The 20897-nt window shown below is 42.1% G+C and overlaps 1 protein-coding gene and 1 pseudogene across 2 annotated transcripts in view; both read right to left on the bottom strand.

Moving 5' to 3' along the window:
- The window catches only part of Nfx1 (nuclear transcription factor, X-box binding 1), a 59837-nt gene that overhangs the window by 33741 nt on the left and 5199 nt on the right, over window positions 1-20897 (bottom strand). For both annotated transcript variants that reach the window (XM_031377069.1, XM_031377070.1), the window contains exons 2-9: window positions 19160-20149; window positions 11079-11237; window positions 9258-9335; window positions 7319-7424; window positions 3984-4055; window positions 2764-2903; window positions 1358-1457; window positions 1036-1253 (exon numbers count right to left, since the gene is read on the bottom strand). In XM_031377069.1, the coding sequence (XP_031232929.1) occupies window positions 1036-1253; window positions 1358-1457; window positions 2764-2903; window positions 3984-4055; window positions 7319-7424; window positions 9258-9335; window positions 11079-11237; window positions 19160-20149 (1863 nt within the window). The remainder of the gene's footprint in view (window positions 1-1035; window positions 1254-1357; window positions 1458-2763; window positions 2904-3983; window positions 4056-7318; window positions 7425-9257; window positions 9336-11078; window positions 11238-19159; window positions 20150-20897) is intronic.
- Window positions 11270-15419, bottom strand: LOC116095831 (annotated as a pseudogene).

Raw genomic sequence — 20897 nt, 5'->3', positions numbered from 1 at the left:
AAAAAAAAAAAAAAAAAAGAGGAAGAAGCAAGGCATCAGAGATCAGGAGGCAGCTGCACTAAGAATACTGAGCAACAAGAGCCAAGGCTACAGATTACCTTAACAACAAGAGCCTCAGAAAGTCTATAATAACATCCAAACTGCACACACATAGGTGCAGAGCAGATAGCTTGAGAAACCTCAGTGGACCTCATAGCATCACTTTAGTCAGGGTAACAGGTTCACAAGAAATATGACTACTGAATTAACAATGCAAAAGAAATTATCTCCTGTTACCAGTCTTTAAAAGGTAGTATGATCTGGGTATGGTAGCTCATATCTGTCATCCCAGCCGTCGAGCGGCTGCCAGTTTTACCAGGACTGCTTAGTTAGAGCCTGCTTGAAGGAAAAGTTTAGAAAAGTATTTATCCAGGCAAATGATGCTCAAAGGCATCATTCCTAGCTATGGGCGGGCAGGGGGGCTTAGAAGGCATTCTCTGAATGTTTAACTGGCTGAGACTTTGTCACACTTAGAACTTCAGTTCTTAAATATCTCATTCAGGGTTGTTTTTGCATGTTCCTATTACAAAAGACGACATTTAAACACTTGTGGAATGCTAGATTAGTAAATGTCTATATGGTATTTGCACTAGACTAGGGTGCTAAGAGAACTGACAGTGTTGGCAATAAAACTGGAGAGATGACTTGGGAATCTGTATTTTCACAAGTGTAGTTTGAGTAAAAGAAAAAAGTACCCATCCAAATTTGATCATTACATTTATAAGAACATCTGCTCTTAGCATTTAATATTACTTGGGGAAAGTATCATTACTCCTGAACGTTTACATTTTTAAAAAAACAAATCTTTTTAATTTTTATTTTATGTGTATGAATGGTTTGCCTCCATGTATAATATATTATAGATAGTTGTGAGCCACCATGTTGGTGTTTAAAATTGAACCTGGATCCTCTGAAAGAGCAGCCAGTGCTCGTAATCACTGAGCTATCTCTTCATATCCTACATATTTAAAAAATAAATTTAGGTCACTTAGTTACCTGAGGAGCCACAGGACAAGGGTTTGCCACACACTTTTCCACAGGAAGGGACAGGGTCCATGCATGTTTTCCGACCATTACTTCCATGTTCCAGCAACTGGCTGAGAGGTGTTTGGCCGCAAGGGCAGTATCGCACCAAATGGGGGAGCCGTGGGCAAGGCTGACAAGGCTGAGGGTGGCAAACCTGAGAACAGGTATGGCTCCCACATTTCAAGTCCCTATTAAGAAAAACAAAAGACAATTAATTAAATAACTTTTACATAAAATGAAGCTTTAATCTAAAAGGAACTTTCATCTAAAAGCAAAAAATGGAAACCCTTACTTGCCACATATCTTTAAACAGCTGAAGTCCCCAAATCCATCAGACTTTCCCACATCGGTTCCACACAACACATCTCGGGAGGTGCTGCCACAGTAGCACACTTGAGACACAATTTAAAAGACAAATCAATAATCTATCCATGCTTTAAAAATGTCCCCAACAATCTATAAATCTTCATTAGTATAGACCAGCATGATGCGAAAATGTTTATTTGGCAGCTCTTCCACCCATCTAAGAGCTTTACATGGAAATAAATAAAGGCCTGCTCCTCTGCCAATATCTCTTAGTGCTGCTGCAGATATCCTGTAAACAGATTACCTCAAAAGTTAGGGCCCGCCAGGTGGTGGCGGCACACACCTTTAATCCCAGCACTTGGGAGGCAGAGGCAGGCAGATTTCTGAGTTTGAGGCCAGCCTGGTCTACAGAATGAGTTCCAGGACAGCCAGGGCTATATAGAGAAACCCTGTCTCAAAAAACGAAAAACAACAACAACAACAACAACAATAAAATTTAGGGCCCAATTTGCTATCTAAGGCAATGGTGGGACAGCATGGACTGTGACGCTCCCTGGATATGTCACAGGCTGCCTGCAAGCGGGGCTGGTAGATGTAGAGGGGTTGACACCTAGTCCCCACCATCACTTCAACACAAGTAAAACAGATTTGATAGCGTTCACATGAAATGCTTCCCTATTGAAAAAAACTTACAGTTTTCATTAAATTACATAATTTTTCTGGTATCATTTTACATTTTATACACAAAGGATATTTATAACAAATTAGTTTATACATGTATACCTTGTCCATATGATAAATGGTGAACAAGAGCAAAAACTAAAATGAAACACCGTGGAACTAATTAAATGCTAACTTCTTTCTAAGGACAATTTAGGCTATCTACTAGCCCAGAAAATCAACATCAGAATAAATGTAATTGAGTTTACGAACAGACTAGTTTAACAGCAAATTCTAGGCAAGAGAGGGAGGGCTATATTGTGAGAACTGTTAAAAAAATCATATCCATAAAATAATATATTAAACAGAACCAAAAACAACTTCTGGCACAAGGGAAGAGGAAGACCCAAAACATCATTTTTTTCTATTCTGAGGCAGGGTCTGGCTGAGTTATAACATACCCATGCTTAATTTCTCAAGTCTGCTTATAACTATGCTGAGGTTGAACAGCTGTCAGAGTGACTGTAGCAGTCAACATTGTGTGAAGACACTAGCTGCTTCACCTTTGTCATTTTAGACACCCTGGTAAGTATAAACAGATGCCTCACTATGGACTTGGACTCTCCCTCTAGTGCAGGCTTCTATGAAGCAGTTTTGCTGTAATGTAACTGACATACCATACAATTCTGGAAATGCCTCTGACCAGTGCTAACAGGTGTGTGCACCACTTACCCTGGTTCAGTATGATCCGGCAAGGCTGGCATTGACCCCCATGGCACAGCTCAGCACAGTGGTGCTGACCACAGTTTAAAATATTCTCACAAGCATTAGAACAGTGGACTGAGACAGGCTGACCACAGCGAACCGTGTGCCTATAAAGACAGACACAAATACATCCCTCTGAAGTTCCCACTACAGACTGAAAAACAGTAAAGCCCAAGCCCTTCCCTCAACACTCAGTACACGATACTCTTGACTTTGCTCTCCCCAACTTTTTCTGAATTTCTAATTAATTTTGTGTAGACATGCTTGTAAATAGGTACGCAGGTGGCCATGGAGGCCAGAGATGTCATATCCCCCAGAGCTGGAGTGACCAGCTCTTGTGAGCTGCCCAACATGGGTACTAGGAATGAACTCAGTTCCTTTTCAACAGTCATGCACTTGTAATCACTGAACAATCTCGTCGGCTCCTCCTACCAGTTTTTATTTCAGTATTCTCCCCACTGCCTCCCTCCGTCCTATTTTCTACTTTGCCTTTCTCTCTTTGCTGTTTTCTTTCTTTCTTTCCTTCCTTCTTTTCTTCCTTCCTTTTTCTCTCTCTCTCTCTTTCTTTTTTGGTTTTTCGAGACAGGGTTTCTCTGTGTATCCCTGGCTGTCCTGGAACTCACTCTGTAGACCAGGCTGGCCTTGAACTCAGAAATCCGCCTGCCTCTGCCTCCCAAGTGCTAGGATCAAAGGCGTGCGCCACTAGTGGTAAAACAAGAGCTAATTCTGGAAAATTTGTCCCAGTGTACTGAGTAGCATGCAGGAAGGAAAGAACCCTGGAAGGATGGGTCAGGTCTGGGTTCCACTGTACGGTGCCTCCCTCCTCTACCTGCCCTCCTCTAACAACTAGGAAAGAAAGGAGTCAATGTGTGCCAGATCTGTTACACTCAGATCAGAAGCACAACAGTATTTTCCTGGGATCAAGCATGCTCATACTGCATATAGCCATAATACTTAACAGGACACAAGACAGGACTCTGATTCTAGCTTGTTCTAATAAGTACCCTGACTCTGCTGGCTTACCCTTTCATTCCCAGAGGTCCCAGAACCAAGGGCCCAGGGATGGGGGGATGACTTTATTTATACCTACCATTCACTTATATCTGCTTACTAATCTTTTATGTTGGACACTCACAAGTAAATCCTACATATGAAAACTGACTTCTTCAGTCCAATTCTAATTTTACCTGGTCCGTCCACATTCACATGTTTTAGTTGTAAATGCAGGGCAGGGTGGGCAGGGTCCAGGATGGCAGAGACTGAGGAAAAAAAAAAAAAGAAAAAGAAGGCTTCAACGAATAAACCATTTCTATGTTGTAAAACTAAACCAAAGCTGTCCCAGCTCTATTCTGCAGTGAACATGGCAACATGAGAGCCAATCTTTGTTGTCAACTTGACCCAACAGGGAAGAGGAAACCTCAGTTGGAGAACTGCTTCATCAGACTGTCCTGTGAGCATGTGTGGGATACCATCTTACCTGATAATTGATGGGAAAGGGCCTAACCCACTGTGGGTGGTACTACCAAGCAGGTGGTCCTGGGTGTATAAGCAAGCTGCCTGAATATTAGTAGAGGAAGAGAGTCTGTACGCAGCATTTCCCCTGGCCTCTGCTTCAGTTCCTGTCTCCAGTTTCTTGCTTCTACTCTTTCCCTGGCTTCCTTTGATGATAGGCTCTGATCCATAAGATATAATAAACCCCCATATTTATTATCCTAGTAATTAAACCTGGTTAGTTTTTTAATCACAGCAACAAAAGCAAATTAAGACAGGCCTACTATGGAATGTTTTTAAGAAACTATATTTTAGAAAGATGAGATAGCATATGATGCCCACACTGAAATGGCAGAGGCAGGTGGTCCCTGCACATTTAAGGTCAGCCTGCTCTATATAATGAATTTTAGGCCAGCTGGTCACATAGTAAGACTGCTTCAAAAGAAGCAAGAATGAATATGCAGAAAACGTTGGTGGCATTATTATCTCAGAATAAGATAATCTCTTTAGAAAAGACAAAAGTAAAACCCTACTCAAAATATTGGTTTTGTTTGGATTTGACAAAGGTGACACTTGAAAATATATGGCCTTGGTCCAACTATAATAATATGTGTGTATACTTTAGTATAGGAGCACTCACTGACATGCAGGAGACCCTGGGTAGGATTCTCAGGGAGGTGGGAGGGAGTAAACAACAGGGCTCATATCTACCAAGACTGTGACAAGTACAGAACTGTTCTTATCAGCTGGTGAAGTAATAACCAGGCACTGGACTGAAACAGTTACAGTGTAAAGAGGGATGACACAGACAGGGACAGCATGCTGCTAAGACACTGGGGGCAGATGAGTAGTCCATAATCCCAGCACAGGGGCTGTGGGAAGAACTGAGCTTAGTGATGTGCTCTACGTTAGAACTAGACACCTAAGCAAAATGTTGTATAGAAGCTAGAAAAGAAAAAAAAAAATTTACAAAATGGAATTTTAGTATTTCAAATAAATACTGTCTTCATGCAAAACTACTGTCAATTATAGACTGGTTAAGAAATTCACTTAACAATATTTTTGGAAGTTAAGAAAAAATTACAAGCCGGGTGGTGGCGGCGGCGGCACACGCCTTTAATCCCAGCACTTGGGAGGCAGAGGCAGGTGGATTTCTGAGTTCAAGGCCAGCCTGGTCTACAGAGTGAGTTCCTGGACAGCCAGGGCTAGACAGAGAAACCCTGTCTCAAAAAACCAAAAGAAAAAACCAAAAACCAAAAACCAAAACCAAACAAAAAAAAAAAAAAGAGAGAAAAAAATTACATTTATTTTGTGTGTGTGTGTGTGTGCATGTGTGTATACAGAGGGTCCATGGTGAATACGTGAAGGTCAAGTTGTGAGAGTAAGTTCTCTTCATTCACCATGTAGATCCCAGGGTTCAAACTCAGGCCTCAGTCTTAGCAGCAAGCATCTACCCACAAGTCATGTCAATTAACCCTATTTTTGATATTTTACAAATTGTGGAGGAGTGGATTCTGCTGGGCACAGCAGCACACTCGCAATCCCAGCACTGAGGAAGCTGAGGTCTGAGGATAACAGGGTGGCTGAAGGCAGCCAGGCTATAGCATCAAACCCTGTCTCAAAGCACAGAACAAAGTAAGACAGGGCTTAGCAGGGCTGAGCCTGGTGACCTGTTGGCTTTCATTCCCAAAACCCATGGAAAGGTGGAAGCATAGTACTGACTGCATCGAATACTCCTCTGGCTTCCACATGATAATGGATTTTTTTTTTCCTTTGGAGACAGAGTTTCTCTTTATAGCCCTGGCTGTCCTGGAACTCACTCTGTAGACCAGGCTGGCCTCGAAATCCACCTGCCTCTGCCTTACAAGTGCTGGGATTAAAGGTGTGTGCTACCACTGTCCGGCTGATAATAGTTTTTTTTTTTTTAAAAAGATTTATTTATTTTATGTATATGAGTATACTGTCACTGTATTGATGGTGGTTGTGAGCCATCATGTGGTTACTGGGAATTGAATTCAGGGGCTCTGCTTGCTCTGGCCCAAAGATTTACTTATTATTATATCTAAGTATACTGTAGCTGTCTTCAGACACACCAGAAGAGGGCATCAGATCCCATTACAGATGGTTGTGAGCCACCACAACCGTTGCTGGGATTTGAACTCAAGACCTTCAGAAGAGCAGTCAGAGCTCTTAACCGCTGAGCCATCTCTCCAGCCCGGATAATGGATTTCTTTTAATGAGTGTTCCGTATACATGTATCATGTATTTTTGATGATATTCACCCTCCCACACACACACTGCCTTCTCTTATCCTCCCTCCCCAGTCTACCTGGTCCCCTTTTCTTACTTTCATGTCCTTAAACAACAACAACAACAATAACAAAAAGAAACAAACAAAACCCAAAAACTAGAACCTATAGGCTAGAGATGGGTTTGGTAATTAAGAGCACTCACTGTTCTTCCAGAAGACCTGGGGTTTAAGTACCAGTTTACAAGTGTCTGTCTACAATTTGTATTCTGGGGAGGGGCACTCTAAATGATGGCAAATGTAATCCTTTGGGAAATAAAGGCAACTGGAGTAAAGTCTGATTCGATGGGCAACTCAATTTGTGAGAAAGAGAAACAAATATTCTTCACACTCTCAATATACTATCATACGATACAGGCTGCTGCACGAATAAGTGCCTTTTCCTGGCTCCTACAAATGCTTTCTTCTTAGAGCCAGGGGAACAAAACATAGAGGGATTATTGGCTTTGAGACCCAGTTCCATCACATCCTAGCACTGTAACATTGGGTGTGACACTTCGCCTTTGTGAGTCTCATCTGTAAAGTGAAAAAGGATCATACAACACAGCACTAGGCTGTGGAAAGGACTTAATTACTTAGTAGAGTGTCTGCTAAAGAGTCAGTGCTCAGCAAATGGTTCGTTTACCCTCTCCCCTCCCTGTTCCAGGACAGCAGCATGTACACGGAAAGCACTAGCAAAGCGCTTCCACAGGGAGGCTCCAGAGGTCTGCTTTTCCAACTTACAGGTTACAGGAATGTGGACAGTCCTGGCCAGGCTGTTTCTTTCTACAAACCTCCCCACAACTATGTGGAATTTCATTTCTGCTCCATTCAGGATTCTTTACTTTGCCTAAAACATATCAAATGGGAGAGTCAATGCTATAAATTTCAATCATATTCTCAACTTCTATGAAATAGCTAGACAATGTAAAACTTAACTATGTTTTTCAGCAGTACAACATCCATGTTATCGTACATTCTGAAACAAAGAGCTGGCTGAATGCTATATCATACAATCTACTGAGCATGGTTAATTTTTATGTCAAGACTACTTGAAAAAGATAAGTATGAAAATGACATTTTTGACCACCCAACACAATCTATTTTTTAAGATACTCACTAAATAAGCCCTTAACAATCTTCTTAAAATGACAAGTATCTGTGGTAATGATCAGGAGAAGGCAGGAAGAACCAGGGCACAGCCTAGTGGTAAGGCATTTCTTAACATGTTCCATGCCCTGGGATCTGTTCCAGCACTGTGGGGAGCTCATGGGGTAGGTAAAGAAAAGGACTGAACCAGGAAGAGGCTGTGGGATGAACAAATAGAAACCCACAGATGAGGAGCCTGGTTCTGAAGCTTCCCAACAAGCATAAAAGGGCCGCACTTTCATAGTCAATGTCACTACTCAAATCTTCAATGACATCTCTTTAGGCTTGGGCTACAGAGAGAAATGCCATCTAAAAAAGGCCAAAATAAAAATATATCCTTTAAGATAATTAAGGTTTGTTATTTTCTGTCTGCCCAACTTTCCAGTGACCTCTTATGTCTAATTTACATTATCTTTCTAGTATGATACTCAATAAAGAACACTCATATTCCTTTTACTAATATTGATTTAATATCCAAAACTCAGATTTTGGTAATAAAACATATACAACCAGCAGATTTCACACAAAGAGAAGCTAAAGTGAGAAGGGATTAACAAGGAGAAGGAACTTCCTTTGGCAAAAAACAACATTTGAACAGAGACAGTTAAATGAAGATGTGATGAAGAGGGGAGCAGGGCATATACCTCAGTGGTAGAGTGACCCCAGAACCACAAAAAGGGTGGAGATGGAGAACAGTTTGCTAGTGAAGGAATCAAGTGATTGAGTAATAGCTAGCCATCATGGGGGAAAACAAAGAGGACTACAAGCAAACTGGTTAGGACAATAAAGATAGTATACAAAAAGAAATAGAACAAGCTAATCCTTTACGAAAGTAGTGGTCAAAAGTGTCAATGGAATCATGCTGCCAAAAGGCTAATTATTATATAAGTCCATATGGCCTCTATGACTGATGACTTCTGAATACAGTTTCAGTGAGACAACAAAGGCAGATGCAAAAACCTAATGGTTCAAAAGAAAGAAACAAACCGTCAAGAAACAAAATCAACTAAGAGATTAATCACTAAGAGGAAGGAGGAAAAGAAGACGTACAACTAGCAGTAGGAATCCATATGGATCAAATCAAGTGGATGCTCTTAAAAAACAGGAAAAGTGGAGGACAGGGTAGCCCAGCACAGAAGTCAAAGGCAGGCGGATCTCGGTGAGTTCAAGTACAGCCTGGTTTACATAGTAAGTTCCAGGCCAGCCAGGGCTAACACAGTGAGACCCTGTCTGAAAAAAACAGGAAAAACTATTCTACAGAGAGGGAACATACAGGGATAGTTTGTGTTACCGATTTATAGAAAATGTCTCCATCATAAAGACACACAGTTATTTTCTTATTAATCACTATTTTTACTTATGCTGCTTAAATCTAGAATGTCAAAGCTGTTACAACACCAAGGCCTATGACCCACCCAGTGACACAATACACAAGAACAACTCAGGACTCTTAGGACTCTCAGGTCTTATCACTTCTGAAACCAGACCTGCAGACTATTGAGGTGAGCGCTACAGTGTATACACAGAAACTTACCACAGAAACAAGTATAGGTATTAGGAACATGTGCAGAAACATTCTGACAAGCAGGGCACCTCCAACCACTCTGGCCATCTAGAGAGAGAGGTGGAGGGAGGAAGAGAGAGAGAATATATTAAATATAACCTCTTTCCACAGTGTAAGCTGGATTAGGGATATACCTCATTGGTAGAGAATGTGCTTTGTCTACATAAGGCCCTAGGCTTTATCTTTGCACCCCCATGAAAAAGCAGCACAGTTTTACAAAAGAATTAAACTCTGGCCAAGCATAGTGGCACACACCCTTATTCTAGCACTCAGAAGACAGAGGCAGGATCTCTTTGAGTTTGAGGCTAGCTTGGTTTAGTGAGTCCTGTCTCAAAAAAAAAAAAAAAAAAAAGGTAAATTTATAGGAATTCACGCCATAAAAATACTATTATCAGTCATTTAAGAAAGAGAGCCGGGGCTGGTGAGATGGCTCAGTGGGTAGAGCACTGACTGCTCTTCCGAAGGTCCTGAGTTCAAATCCCAGCAACCACATGGTGGCTCACAACCACCCGTAATGAGATCTGAAGCCCTCTTCTGGTGTGTCTGAAGACAGCTACAATGTACTTATTCAAAATAATAAGTGAATCTTTGGTCCGGATCGAGCAGAGGTCCTAAATACAATGCCCGACAACCACATGAAAGGCTTACAACCATCTGTAACAAGAGCTATGGTTTTAAGTAACTCTTACCCTGAGCTGCACCCCTGCAACTGTATTAATTTTGTCCTGTTACTTTACTTCTGAATAAAGTTCTCTTAAAAAAAATCACACTGCTGAATGTATTGTTAAGTACTGTATTTTGGTTACAAAGACTTACTAATATGGTAAATCAAGTAGGTACCATGTTGTTCAGCCATCTCTAGTATCAGTATCTGGAATCTGACTTGAAAACTCCAGCACAGGGAGCATATGATCAGCATCATCTGTATTACCCATAAACACTAGTATACTTTAAAAAGAGCCAATAATACCACAGACATGTGAAATGCAGAAATAGTCAGAGGACAAAACAATTTAATAAATGTCTAACAAACTATATACATATCTTTTGGGGGAGGGCAGGGTCTTACTATGTAGCTCTGGCTATCATGAAGCCTGTTATGTAGACATGGCTAGCCTCAAACTTGGAGATACATACTTGTCTTCCCCTCCCAAGTGCTGTGATTATCGGTGTGCACCACAATGCCTAGAAGTAAATGCTTTTTCAAATCACTTTTGTGTTTTATTTCCTTCTGTGTGTGCTCTTAAGAGCCATGACACACGTGGGAACACACAGAGGACAACTTGGAGGAGCTGGCTCTCGCCTTCTACCATGTGGTACCTGGGCCTGAAACTGAAGCTTGGCAGAAAGTACTCTTTCCCCTTAGAGCCATTTCATCAATCCGACAAATGGTTTTTATAGTTGCCATTTCAATGAAACCCACCATTTTCAATAAAAATTATTGATTTCATTATTAATACTCTACATATTTTCATATTATGTTTGGCTGATTTATTTAAGATCTACAAGTCCAGCCATAAAACATAAGAATAAGGTAACAGTCTACCTTCAGATAAAAAGTGTAAAGAGATTTTTTTTTTTGGAGATAGAGTTTCCCTAGATAGCTCTGGCTGTCCTGAAACTCATTCTACAGACCAAGCTTTCTCCAAACTCAGAGATCTGCCTGTCTCTGCCTCCAAAGTGCTGAGATTTAAAGGTGTGCGCCTCTGTGCCCAGCTAACACTTAGTATTTTCAATCCAAACTTATCAAGGCAGTGAGCAAAACCCAGCTAGGAGGCAGGAATAACCAACCTGCATGCGATGCTGGAGAGCGTGCCCATTTCTTGATGCAGTTCAAATGAAAGACATGAAAACAGCTCTGACAGCTCCACACTGGGGCTGTGACCTGAACCAACTCACAGCACACCATACACTCGTATTTTTCTGTAGTTAGCTGCTCAATCAAGGAACCTGTTAAAAAAATAAACAAACTGAAACATAGAAAACTATCCCTCACTTCAGTCAATGAGGAAATAAGCCATTTGAGAGGATATTCTTTTTTTTTTGTTGGAATCTGGAGTTTAATTATGTACATAGTGATATAAGAATAAGGAGTTCTAAGGCTTGTATATTATTTGCACGTGAAAGATTGCAGATTAGTTGGCCTGTAATATGGCATCACCCAAAACAGCAAAAAGGCTTAGTGTTGTTTTTCCTGAAGAAAGCCAGTTTACTATAACCAATACTGATTCTGCCCTTTGTCTGTAGAAATACTGATTTACTGTCTGGAGTTTCCAATGTTTACCTATAACTGATTAAAATGGGCACAGCATGGAGTTTTCTGTTTATTTCCAGATGAATTCTTCACATTTCCTGGCTTCTAAAAATTTTGTTTCCACAAATCCTCTACAACTATGTACCCTTGTAATCCCCAGTCATATAACTTCTCCCCAGTGACCTGGGCAATGGTGATGGCTTGTTGTGGGTAATAGACAGACCAAATCCCATGAAAAAAGGAGGATACACCAGCTTCTTTATTTTTGAACCTCTAGCAAAAAGGAGTCCAGCAAAACCAGCAAAACCAATAACACCAAGTCTTGGGAAAAATCCAGGAGGCGCATTTTGAAGTAGTTGTCTACTCCCCACTGGACATAGTGATCCACCTTGGGTTTAGTATGGGAGTATATTTCCTGAAACAAACTTGTATATGGCTCACAATGATGTCGGAGTTGTGAGATGTTTTCTTCAACTTGAGTCCTTGGCTCCTCCACATATTTACATTTAGATTGACCCTCAGGAACTGAGTAGAGTGAAAGCTCATTGATCTTCATGTAACTTTTGTGAGGTGAGTCCTTTCTGGGTGCTGCATAGACTCTGTAGGTGAGCAGGCTCAGGCTGGCTGGCCCCACAGATCTCTGAATTACCTTGAGCATGTCGCTGGCAACCTCGGCTCAGGCTTGGTCCTTGAGAGGATATTCTAACAGAGACTTAAGGGACACCTGATTTGAGTAAGTGGCTATTCAGACTTTTGAGATCAAGAAAGGGCAGACGTGGCTGATAGAGGACTGAGAAGAGACACTTCTCAAGGATTCCCAGACTGGAGGAAACATTCTCCTCAATCCACCCAGACTACTCAGAGCTGTAGCTTAGGGCTGTACTCCCAGGGTTCAGGAGACTCACTTGAGCTCACAATTTCAACACCAGCCTGGCTATAATAAAACTCTGTTTCAAAATATCCTAAATAAAATAATAAATAATAGTAAGGACTGAACAGACTTAAGACCTCTATAATCATCCACTGTTTTGATTTTACCCTGCAGATTGTCATTTTATATACATTGTCATACCTTTTCCTGTCTCCACCTCTCGAGTGCCACCACACCACACCCATCTAGATTTTCTCATATTCACTACTTATAGTTTATCAATAAGCAACTTTGTTGTTGTTGAGACAGTCTTGCTTTACCAGTCAGATTAACCTCAGTCGTCCTCCGTCAACCTCCAGAAGGCTACACCACTACAACTGTCTTATGACAACTGTTTTATAATCCAGTTGCAGTAAAGTTGGGCTTCTAAGATACACATCATGTATTTGTGTTGATGGGTGGCTACAAACTGTAGAATCCCACAAGTTACTGATAAGTCCTTTACAAAAGCTTTCTCTCACAGGTTCCACATTATGTCAGCAACTTGAAGAATATATTTAGAATCTAATTTCTGCTGTTCTCACTCTGGTCTAAACTGCTTTCTGTTTATACGATCACAGTGCCCTCCTTGCTAGTAGTCTTCCTTCTTTTGACTACAGTAAGAACAGCATACTGCAAATTAAGTGTGGCCTTGTGGCTGTATGCCAGCAATCCTAGCTACGTGGCATTCTTGTAGGAGTATCACAAATTTGTTACCTGCTTGACCCAGAGTAATGGCAAGGCCAGCCTAGTGAGATACTGTCTTAAAATAGAAAGGGAGGCAGGACTACAACTCAGCAGTAGAGTGCTTGTGTGGCACTATGAGGCCCTGGGTTCAATTCCCACTTGGAGACAGAGATGAGTAGGTACATAAAATTAGATGTACACTTCTTGTCAGTTACCAATTAAATAAGCGAAACAAAAACCAAAGAATGTATGAATATTTTGCCCTTAGAGGATAGAAGAAAGTGTCAGATACTCTGCAACCGGAGTTACAGACTACTGTGAGCTGCCACGTGGGTGCTAGAACTGAACCTGGGTCCTCTAAGAAAGCAGCCAGTGCTCTTAAATGCTAAGTCACCTCCCTAGCCTCTTGTCAAACGTTCTTATGACTATAAAAGCCCAAACCCTCACAGTAGCTCCTCATATGGCTCTTTATACCCTAAATGGTTATTTAAGCCCTTACTGACTTCTTTCCTATCTCTCAGTCAGGTAGGCTCCTGCCCGGGGCCTGTACGCTCTATACTCCTCCTAGAAGAATTGCCCTAGATACCTGCTCAGCCCCTTACTCAACCAGTATTTACTCAAAATGTGACTTCCTCATGAAGCATTACTCAGCTACACTTACAAAAACTTACAATTCACTCCCTAGAATTAATATATTCTTCTTCCATACTGCATTTTTTTCAACGATTTATAGCTGTCTGATAGGGTCAGGCATCATGATGCATTTCTGAAATCCCAGGATGCTAAGACGGAAGGATCAAGACTCCTAGGATCACCTAGGCCACACAGTCAGACCCTGTCTTATAAAAAGAAAAGGAAACAAAACTATCTGATAAGCCATGCATTATATCTGGTATTACTCATTATCTAACTGTATATACAGGATACATATTAGAGTGGTTCCTTGGACATAGTGGGTACCTACAATAATAAGACATAACAACTGACTCCAAAGAAGTCCTAGAGATAACTATCTCATTGGCAATGGTAACTTTCTCTTTAGTTTTATCAAAGCATGTCTAATGTGTAAAACATGGTAGCTGTGGAATTCTAGAGCTGCTCTAAGATGGTAAACTATCAGGATTCATTGCCAAGACTCTGCCCACGCTAGGAACAAGTTGTCTGACCACTGGCTCTTTTTCAGTTCACATAGGCCTTTCCCCTCTAGGGCTTCTGTAGACTCTGTCTACTGTATGATTCTAATTGAACTGAGTGCCAGCCAAAGGACACACCCACTGAAATAACTGGGAGAACAGAGACCTAACTGAAGTGCTGACTGACTGCAAACTTCTCAGATACACCAATAAATCTTTTATTTCAGTCTCCAATCTCCAACTCTCCACCCCTAAAGCCTCAGATCCTTATGCCCGCAGCACCAGTGAGCAATGAGTCCATCCACCATATAGCTCTCTCAAAGACATAGAAACGTCTGTAGTAAGCCTGCTTTCCCTAACACGCTTTCTCCCTGCTCTGTGGCTGCTGCTGACATATGGCTAACCGCCACACTGGCTTGACTCAAATGATTGTGCTCCCTACACCCACTCTTCTCTACAGGCAGCTGCTAAGATTTACAGCTTTCTCTCCTGGGGTTTTTCTTTTAAACGGCAATAAAACTGTCCTGGAGTTTAAGAAAATAAAACCAGAAACAAACTGTCCTAGTTTGCTTTTTATTGCTGTGATAAAACACCATCCCCAAAAGCAACCTGGGAAGGAAATGGTTTATTTTAGCTTATAGCTTAGTCTGCTGTGAAGGGAGTCAGGGCAGGCACCCAGGCAGGAATCTAGAAGCAATAATTGAAGCCACGAAGGACCACTGCTTCACTAGTTTGCTATTTCCTTCAACTACCTTTACTTCTTTCAATTAATTTATTATTTCATGTGCATTAGTTTTTTGTTTTTTGTTTTTTTGTTTTTGCCTGCATATACTTCTGTGTGAGGGTGTCAGATCCCCTAGAACTGGAGTTACAGATAGTTTTGAGCTGCCATATGGATGCTGGGAAATAGAACCCAAGTCCTATAGAAGAGCAGTCAGTGCTCTTAACTGAAGAGTTATCTCTTTAGCCCTCAGCTATCTTTCTCATACCTTCCCTGGACTACCTGCCCGTAATGGGACATCGGACCTTTTGAATCAATTATACTTACAAAAACCCAGAAAACTAGCTGGGCAATGGTGGTGCACCCCTTCAATCCCAGCACTTAGGAGTCTGAGGCCAGCCTGATCTACAGAGTGAGTTCTAGAACAGGCAGGGCTACACAGAAAAATCCTGTATTGAAAAACAAAAAGATGGAAAACAAAACCTTTGACCTTTCAGGAGTGGATTTGGGGGGGAGGGGCAACTAAGGGGTCTGATTATTATGTGCTAGATGAATTTATTAAAATATTGCTAACTTTGTGTGGTGGTAGCACTATGATCATATAAGAAACCTGGAGGGTTGTCTTTTGGATAGATGTAAACTCAGAATAGGTATATGTGGGCAAAATAACTTGATTATCAGAGTTTTACTTTAAAATATAATAGCAAACAAATAAATAAGGAACATGTATATACGGAGCAAGGAGTGGTGGCATTCACCTTTAATCCAATACTTGGGTGGCAGAGTTTTGAGGCAAGCCTGGTCTACAGAGTTCCAGACCAACCAGCCCTCTAACAGTAAGTAAAACCTTATCTAAATAAATAAATAAATAAATAAAATGGAAGGAACTGGCAATGTCATTGAGTTGGGAAAGTACACAAGGCTCTGGATTAGCATGGAATCTGGTGCAGAATGCACTCCTGTAATCTAACACTCTAATGTGGGGGCAAGAGGACCAAATAGTTTAAGGCCACTCTCCTTCATAACTGTGTGGTCAATTCAAGGCCAGTCAGGGCTACGTGAGACTGTTTGCAAAGCCCCCTCCCTCCTCTCTGGCCTCTTCTCAAGAGTGCTTTCTTTCTTTCTTTCTTTCTTTTTTTAACAAACTATCTCTTTCTAAAGAAACAAGGCATAAGAGGAGAGTGATCAAGCTGACATCCTCCTCTGGCCTCTGAGCATGCACATGCACACACCACACACAATGTGGTAGCATGCTGGGGCCCTAAGGTCAACTCCCTAATACCAGCAAAGTAAAAATAGAAGGGGTGGGTGGGAAAATTCTGTCCTGAGGGCCATATTCGTGGGGCCCAGGGTTTGATTCCCAGCATGGGGGGTAGGGGTGGGGGTGGGCAACTGGACCTACAAAGAAACAGGAGGGGAGAAGGTAAGAGCTGTTTTACCTGGGGTGGATCTAAGATAACTTCCTTATCCTTATGAAGAGTAGGGGCTTTAGTAGGTTACAGCACCAACAGTAAAGGCAGATGTTCTCAAAGAAGCTGATGTAACCCGAGCATGTGGTCAGCTACTTACCCTATAATCTCAACATTCAAGAGGCCGAGGTAGGAGGAGCAAAAATTAGTAGCTAACCTGGGCTACATGGCCAGGCCCTGTCTCAAAAACAAACCTCACTTTATATACATGTTGAGTCTCAAAAAAGATTAGGCATACACTTTTAACCCAAGCACTAACGGGGACGGAGGCAGTGGAGTTCTGGGTTCTAGGCCAGCCTGCGCTACATAGAAAAGCATTATGGGGGCAGGGGTAGGTCAGTGAAAAGACAGGCCATAGGCCATAGTTTAGGCCAGAGTCTCACATTAACCAAAAAGAGACCAATAAGGTAAAATTCATGAGGAAGAGCTTATGTCCTGAAGTTATCCACTCCAACATACCTAGAGGGGCTCGAGAGGTACTTCAGGCCAGCCTCAAACTCAGTCTTCTCTCCTTGTGCTAGGACTAAAGGTATGCTGGCTGCCATACCTAGTTCTTTGCCTTAATAAACACTCAGGACAAAATGAGGAATGTCTTCCAATAGTGTAAAAGGCTTCTTTACAAAGAAGGGGGCAGGATGGTAACTGTGAAGGGAGAACATGTGCTTCTGCAGAAGATAAAATCGGAACCGAAGGACAGAGTGTACTTACAGCAAAGTTCTGTGTAACAGTCAGAGCTGACTAACAACTATGTTTCAAGAGTTGTGTGGCAAGAGCATCAAAGGGGAAGAAAAAGAATGATATGGTATCTAGGCCAAGGATACCATAGGCCCCTCGCCTCTAACCCAGCACCGAGGCAAAGGAAGAATTTTGTTAGTTCAAGGTCAGCCTGGTCTAGATAACAACTCCAGGCTAGCGAGGACTACAAAAGGACCCACATCTCAAAACCAAAAAAAACAAAAAAACAAAAAAACCCAAAAACCCAAACCAAAAGCACAACGAAAGCTGGGTGTAGTGGTGGTGCACATCTTCAGTCCCAGCACGCAGAGGCCAGGGCTGCATAGGAAAGCATCTTCTTTTTAAGCAGTCAAAGACTAGAGGCACTGTCAGGTGTGTAAACTGTGGCTTCAAGTGATAAATCTGGAAATATTAGTACATATAATGATACAAAAAGACACACTTGTTAAGGACAGGAAGAAGTAAATACTCTAGGGTAAGAAAAGGCTCCCTGGATATGTGACTAAATTAGCTTTTGAAGCATCAATAATTTTTGGTGGAACTGGAGCACAAGCCTTTAACCCTAGTACTTGGGAGGGCAGAGCTCTGAGAGTTCTAGGCTAACTTGGTCTAAACAGGGGCTTCCACACCAGCCAGGAATGCATGGTGAGAACCTGTCTGAAAGGAGTTCTTGTTAAAGAGATGGCTCAGTGATGCACTAATCTCGCTGAGGACCTAAGTTCAATTCCCAGCAGCCCTGTGGTAGCACACGACCACCTGTAACTTCAGTCCCAGGGGATCTGATACCTTTCTTCTGGCCTCAGAGGGCTTCAAAGCACACACAAACACTCAAGTGCATACCCACACAAAAATAAATCTTTAGCCAGGCAAGTGATGGCGCACGCCTTTAATCCCAACACTTTGGAGGCAGAGGCAGGTGGATTTCTGAGTTTGAGGCCAGCATGGTCTACAGAGTGAGCTTCAAGACAGCCAGGGCTACACAAAGAAATCCCATCTCAAAAAAACCAAAAAGAAAAAAAAAAAAAAGAATGGAGACATGAGACAGGACCACAGCAATGGAGCAAAAAAGATGAGATGCTACAAGCTGTTAACCACCACAGAGGCACTGATAAGTTATCAGGTCCTGCTTCTGCTACAACTCAGGAAAAGAATGGAACCAGGTATTTGTATCATCTGTCTACATCTAAAGTACTACACAAGAACTTATTGAAGGAAACTGAAAAAACATCCTGGGCCTGGTGGTACAGGCTTGTAGTACCAGCTACTCAATATGCTGAGGCAGGAGGATCACAAATTCAAGCAAGCCCTGCCCTAGTTATAGAACAAGTTCAAGGTTATCCTGGGTTACTGTATAAAGACTGTGTCTCAAAAAAAGATAAGTGGCTGGGCAGTGGTGGCTCACGCCTTTAATCCCAGCACTTGGGAGGCAGAGGCAGGCGGATTTCTGAGTTCGAGGCCAGCCTGGTCTATCTACAGAGTGAGTTCCAGTACAGCCAGGGCTACACAGAGAAACTCTGTCCCGAAAAACCAAAAAAAAAAAAAAAAAAAAAAAAAAAAAAAAAAAAAGATAAGTGGTATAGCTCAGTGTCAGAGAGTTTGTAATCCTGTCCCAAACAAACAAGAAAAAAAGAGAGAGAGCTTACCGATCAAGGACAGCAACCCAAGCAGATGCTGAATTAAGGTAGAGATCTCACTGTGTTATCTTTTTTATTTTCTGGTTTCTCAACTATGTGAATGTATTGCTTAAAAATGAATCCTGGCCGGGCGGTGGTGGCGCACGCCTTTAATCCCAGCACTTGGGAGGCAGAGGCAGGTGGATTTCTGAGTTCGAGGCCAGCCTGGTCTACAAAGTGAGTTCCAGGACAGCCAGAGCTACACAGAGAAACCCTGTCTCGAAAAACCAAAAAAAAAAAAAAAAAAATGAATCCTGAGTGGTATCTTCCCACCCTCCAGGCACACTGACCTGTGTGTGTTTCCACATTCTTCAGCATGTGGTTCTGTTTGCCTCTGGGAAAAGGAGACAGCGCTTGGGAAGCCTGTCTCCTTACAGCAGTCTTCTCTTGGTCAACCCTTCTGGAAGACTTGCTGACAACTGCCAAATTCCCAGTGTCACAGGCTGACTTCGTTGATCTTTCTCTGAGATTATCCTTTGGAATGGGGGGCATGTTGTTTTTGGGCCCTGCATTTATATGCCGCTGACTCTCCTGTTTTGGTGGGTTCCTGCCTGGCCGTGGTCTTGCCCCTTCCACTTCCCACGGAGGCCTTTTCTGGGGATATCTTCTCTGCTCATTCCGTCTGCACACACATGGATCCACTACAGGTTTTCTACAGGAGGCATCTGAAGAGTCAGTGTGGGAAATCGCCACAGGTCTGGTGTTTTCATCCTCAGACTTTGGGCTCATTCTATTACCCCACTCGCTTCTGAGTCTCCCTTTGGCCTTTGGTCCTCTGCCATAGTTGTATGTAAGCTGTGCTGCTTTTTTGGGTTTTGCCCCCCTGGGATCTGCAATAACAACCTCCTTCTCACTCTCAGAAGGGCTGTGTTCTCTAGGGTTTGTTCCACTCTCTGATCGGGCTACACTTTCTAAACTTGATGTGTCTGAGGTTTGCTCAGGGAGCCCATGCACTTTCTTGATCCTGTTTTGGTGCTTCTCATTCCTTGACTTCTGCCACGGCTGACCCTGAAGGCCATGGTTCTTGAGTGGTCTATTAGATGACTGGAAAAATCCCTGGGGACTCTTAGGTTTGCTTCCAGAGGCGTAACTGTGCTGATCAACAGTAGAGACGTCATCGTAAGGGATGTGTCTAGGAAGGTGACAGGGAGGTGAGGAACTATAATTTCTTCTGCCAATCCTACTAGAATCTAGTCTTCTTTGGGTCCCACAATTTAGACCAGAAGTTTTTCTCTCCTGAGGAATGAACTCAGCAGCATCTGTATTGAATTTAAAAGTGCCTAGGAAACAAAAAATAGACACCTGGTAAGAAATGAAGGTCCCTTATGGAGTCCATAAGATTCTAAAAGGCAACACTAAAAAATATTTTCCTAAAATCATTGAATAAAACAGGCTTAATGAGATTGGTTTCTTGTGAAAGTCTCAGGCTATCAGTACCTGTGAAGGACAATTAGTATCTCATGTCTAGTGGACACTGATAGCCACGTATGGCCTAGGCCATCTAGCATGAATATGCATTCACCCAAAAATCTTAGGAAAGCCAAAGTCAGGAATGGTATTATGTACTGTAGTCCCCTCACTTAGGATTCAAGTTCAAGGACAGCCTGAGCTACAGGAGAACCTTAACCCAAACCAAATCCTAGGAAGAAAGCAGAGCATGCTGGTTCACACTCTAATCCCACATTGGGAGAGGTCTAGGCAGGACAATCCCAAGTTTGAGAACAGCCCAGGTTCCACAGTGAGACTTTGTCTCTATAAAAAATAAAGGTCAGATTTAGGGATGAGAAGTTCCACGTGGTATTTCAAAACACTTTAGCAGCATTGTATAATAGCAGCCAAGAGGCTTTGAAATTAGCTAAAATGGGTTTAAAGTCTGAATGAACTTAAGGCTATCACCTGATCACCATTGGCCTTAGTTACTACATCTGTAACAAAGGACAACAATGTTTATTTTAAATGATTATTCTGGCACATAAAAGATTCCACATAGACAATATTAGCACAGTAAGTATGCAGTCTCTTTCTTCC

The sequence above is a fragment of the Mastomys coucha genome, unplaced genomic scaffold (genome assembly GCF_008632895.1).
Source record: "Mastomys coucha isolate ucsf_1 unplaced genomic scaffold, UCSF_Mcou_1 pScaffold18, whole genome shotgun sequence".
NCBI classification, from domain to species: Eukaryota; Metazoa; Chordata; class Mammalia; order Rodentia; family Muridae; genus Mastomys; species Mastomys coucha.
Note: the sequence above shows the minus strand (reverse complement) of the source record. Positions and strands in the feature narration are given on the sequence as shown.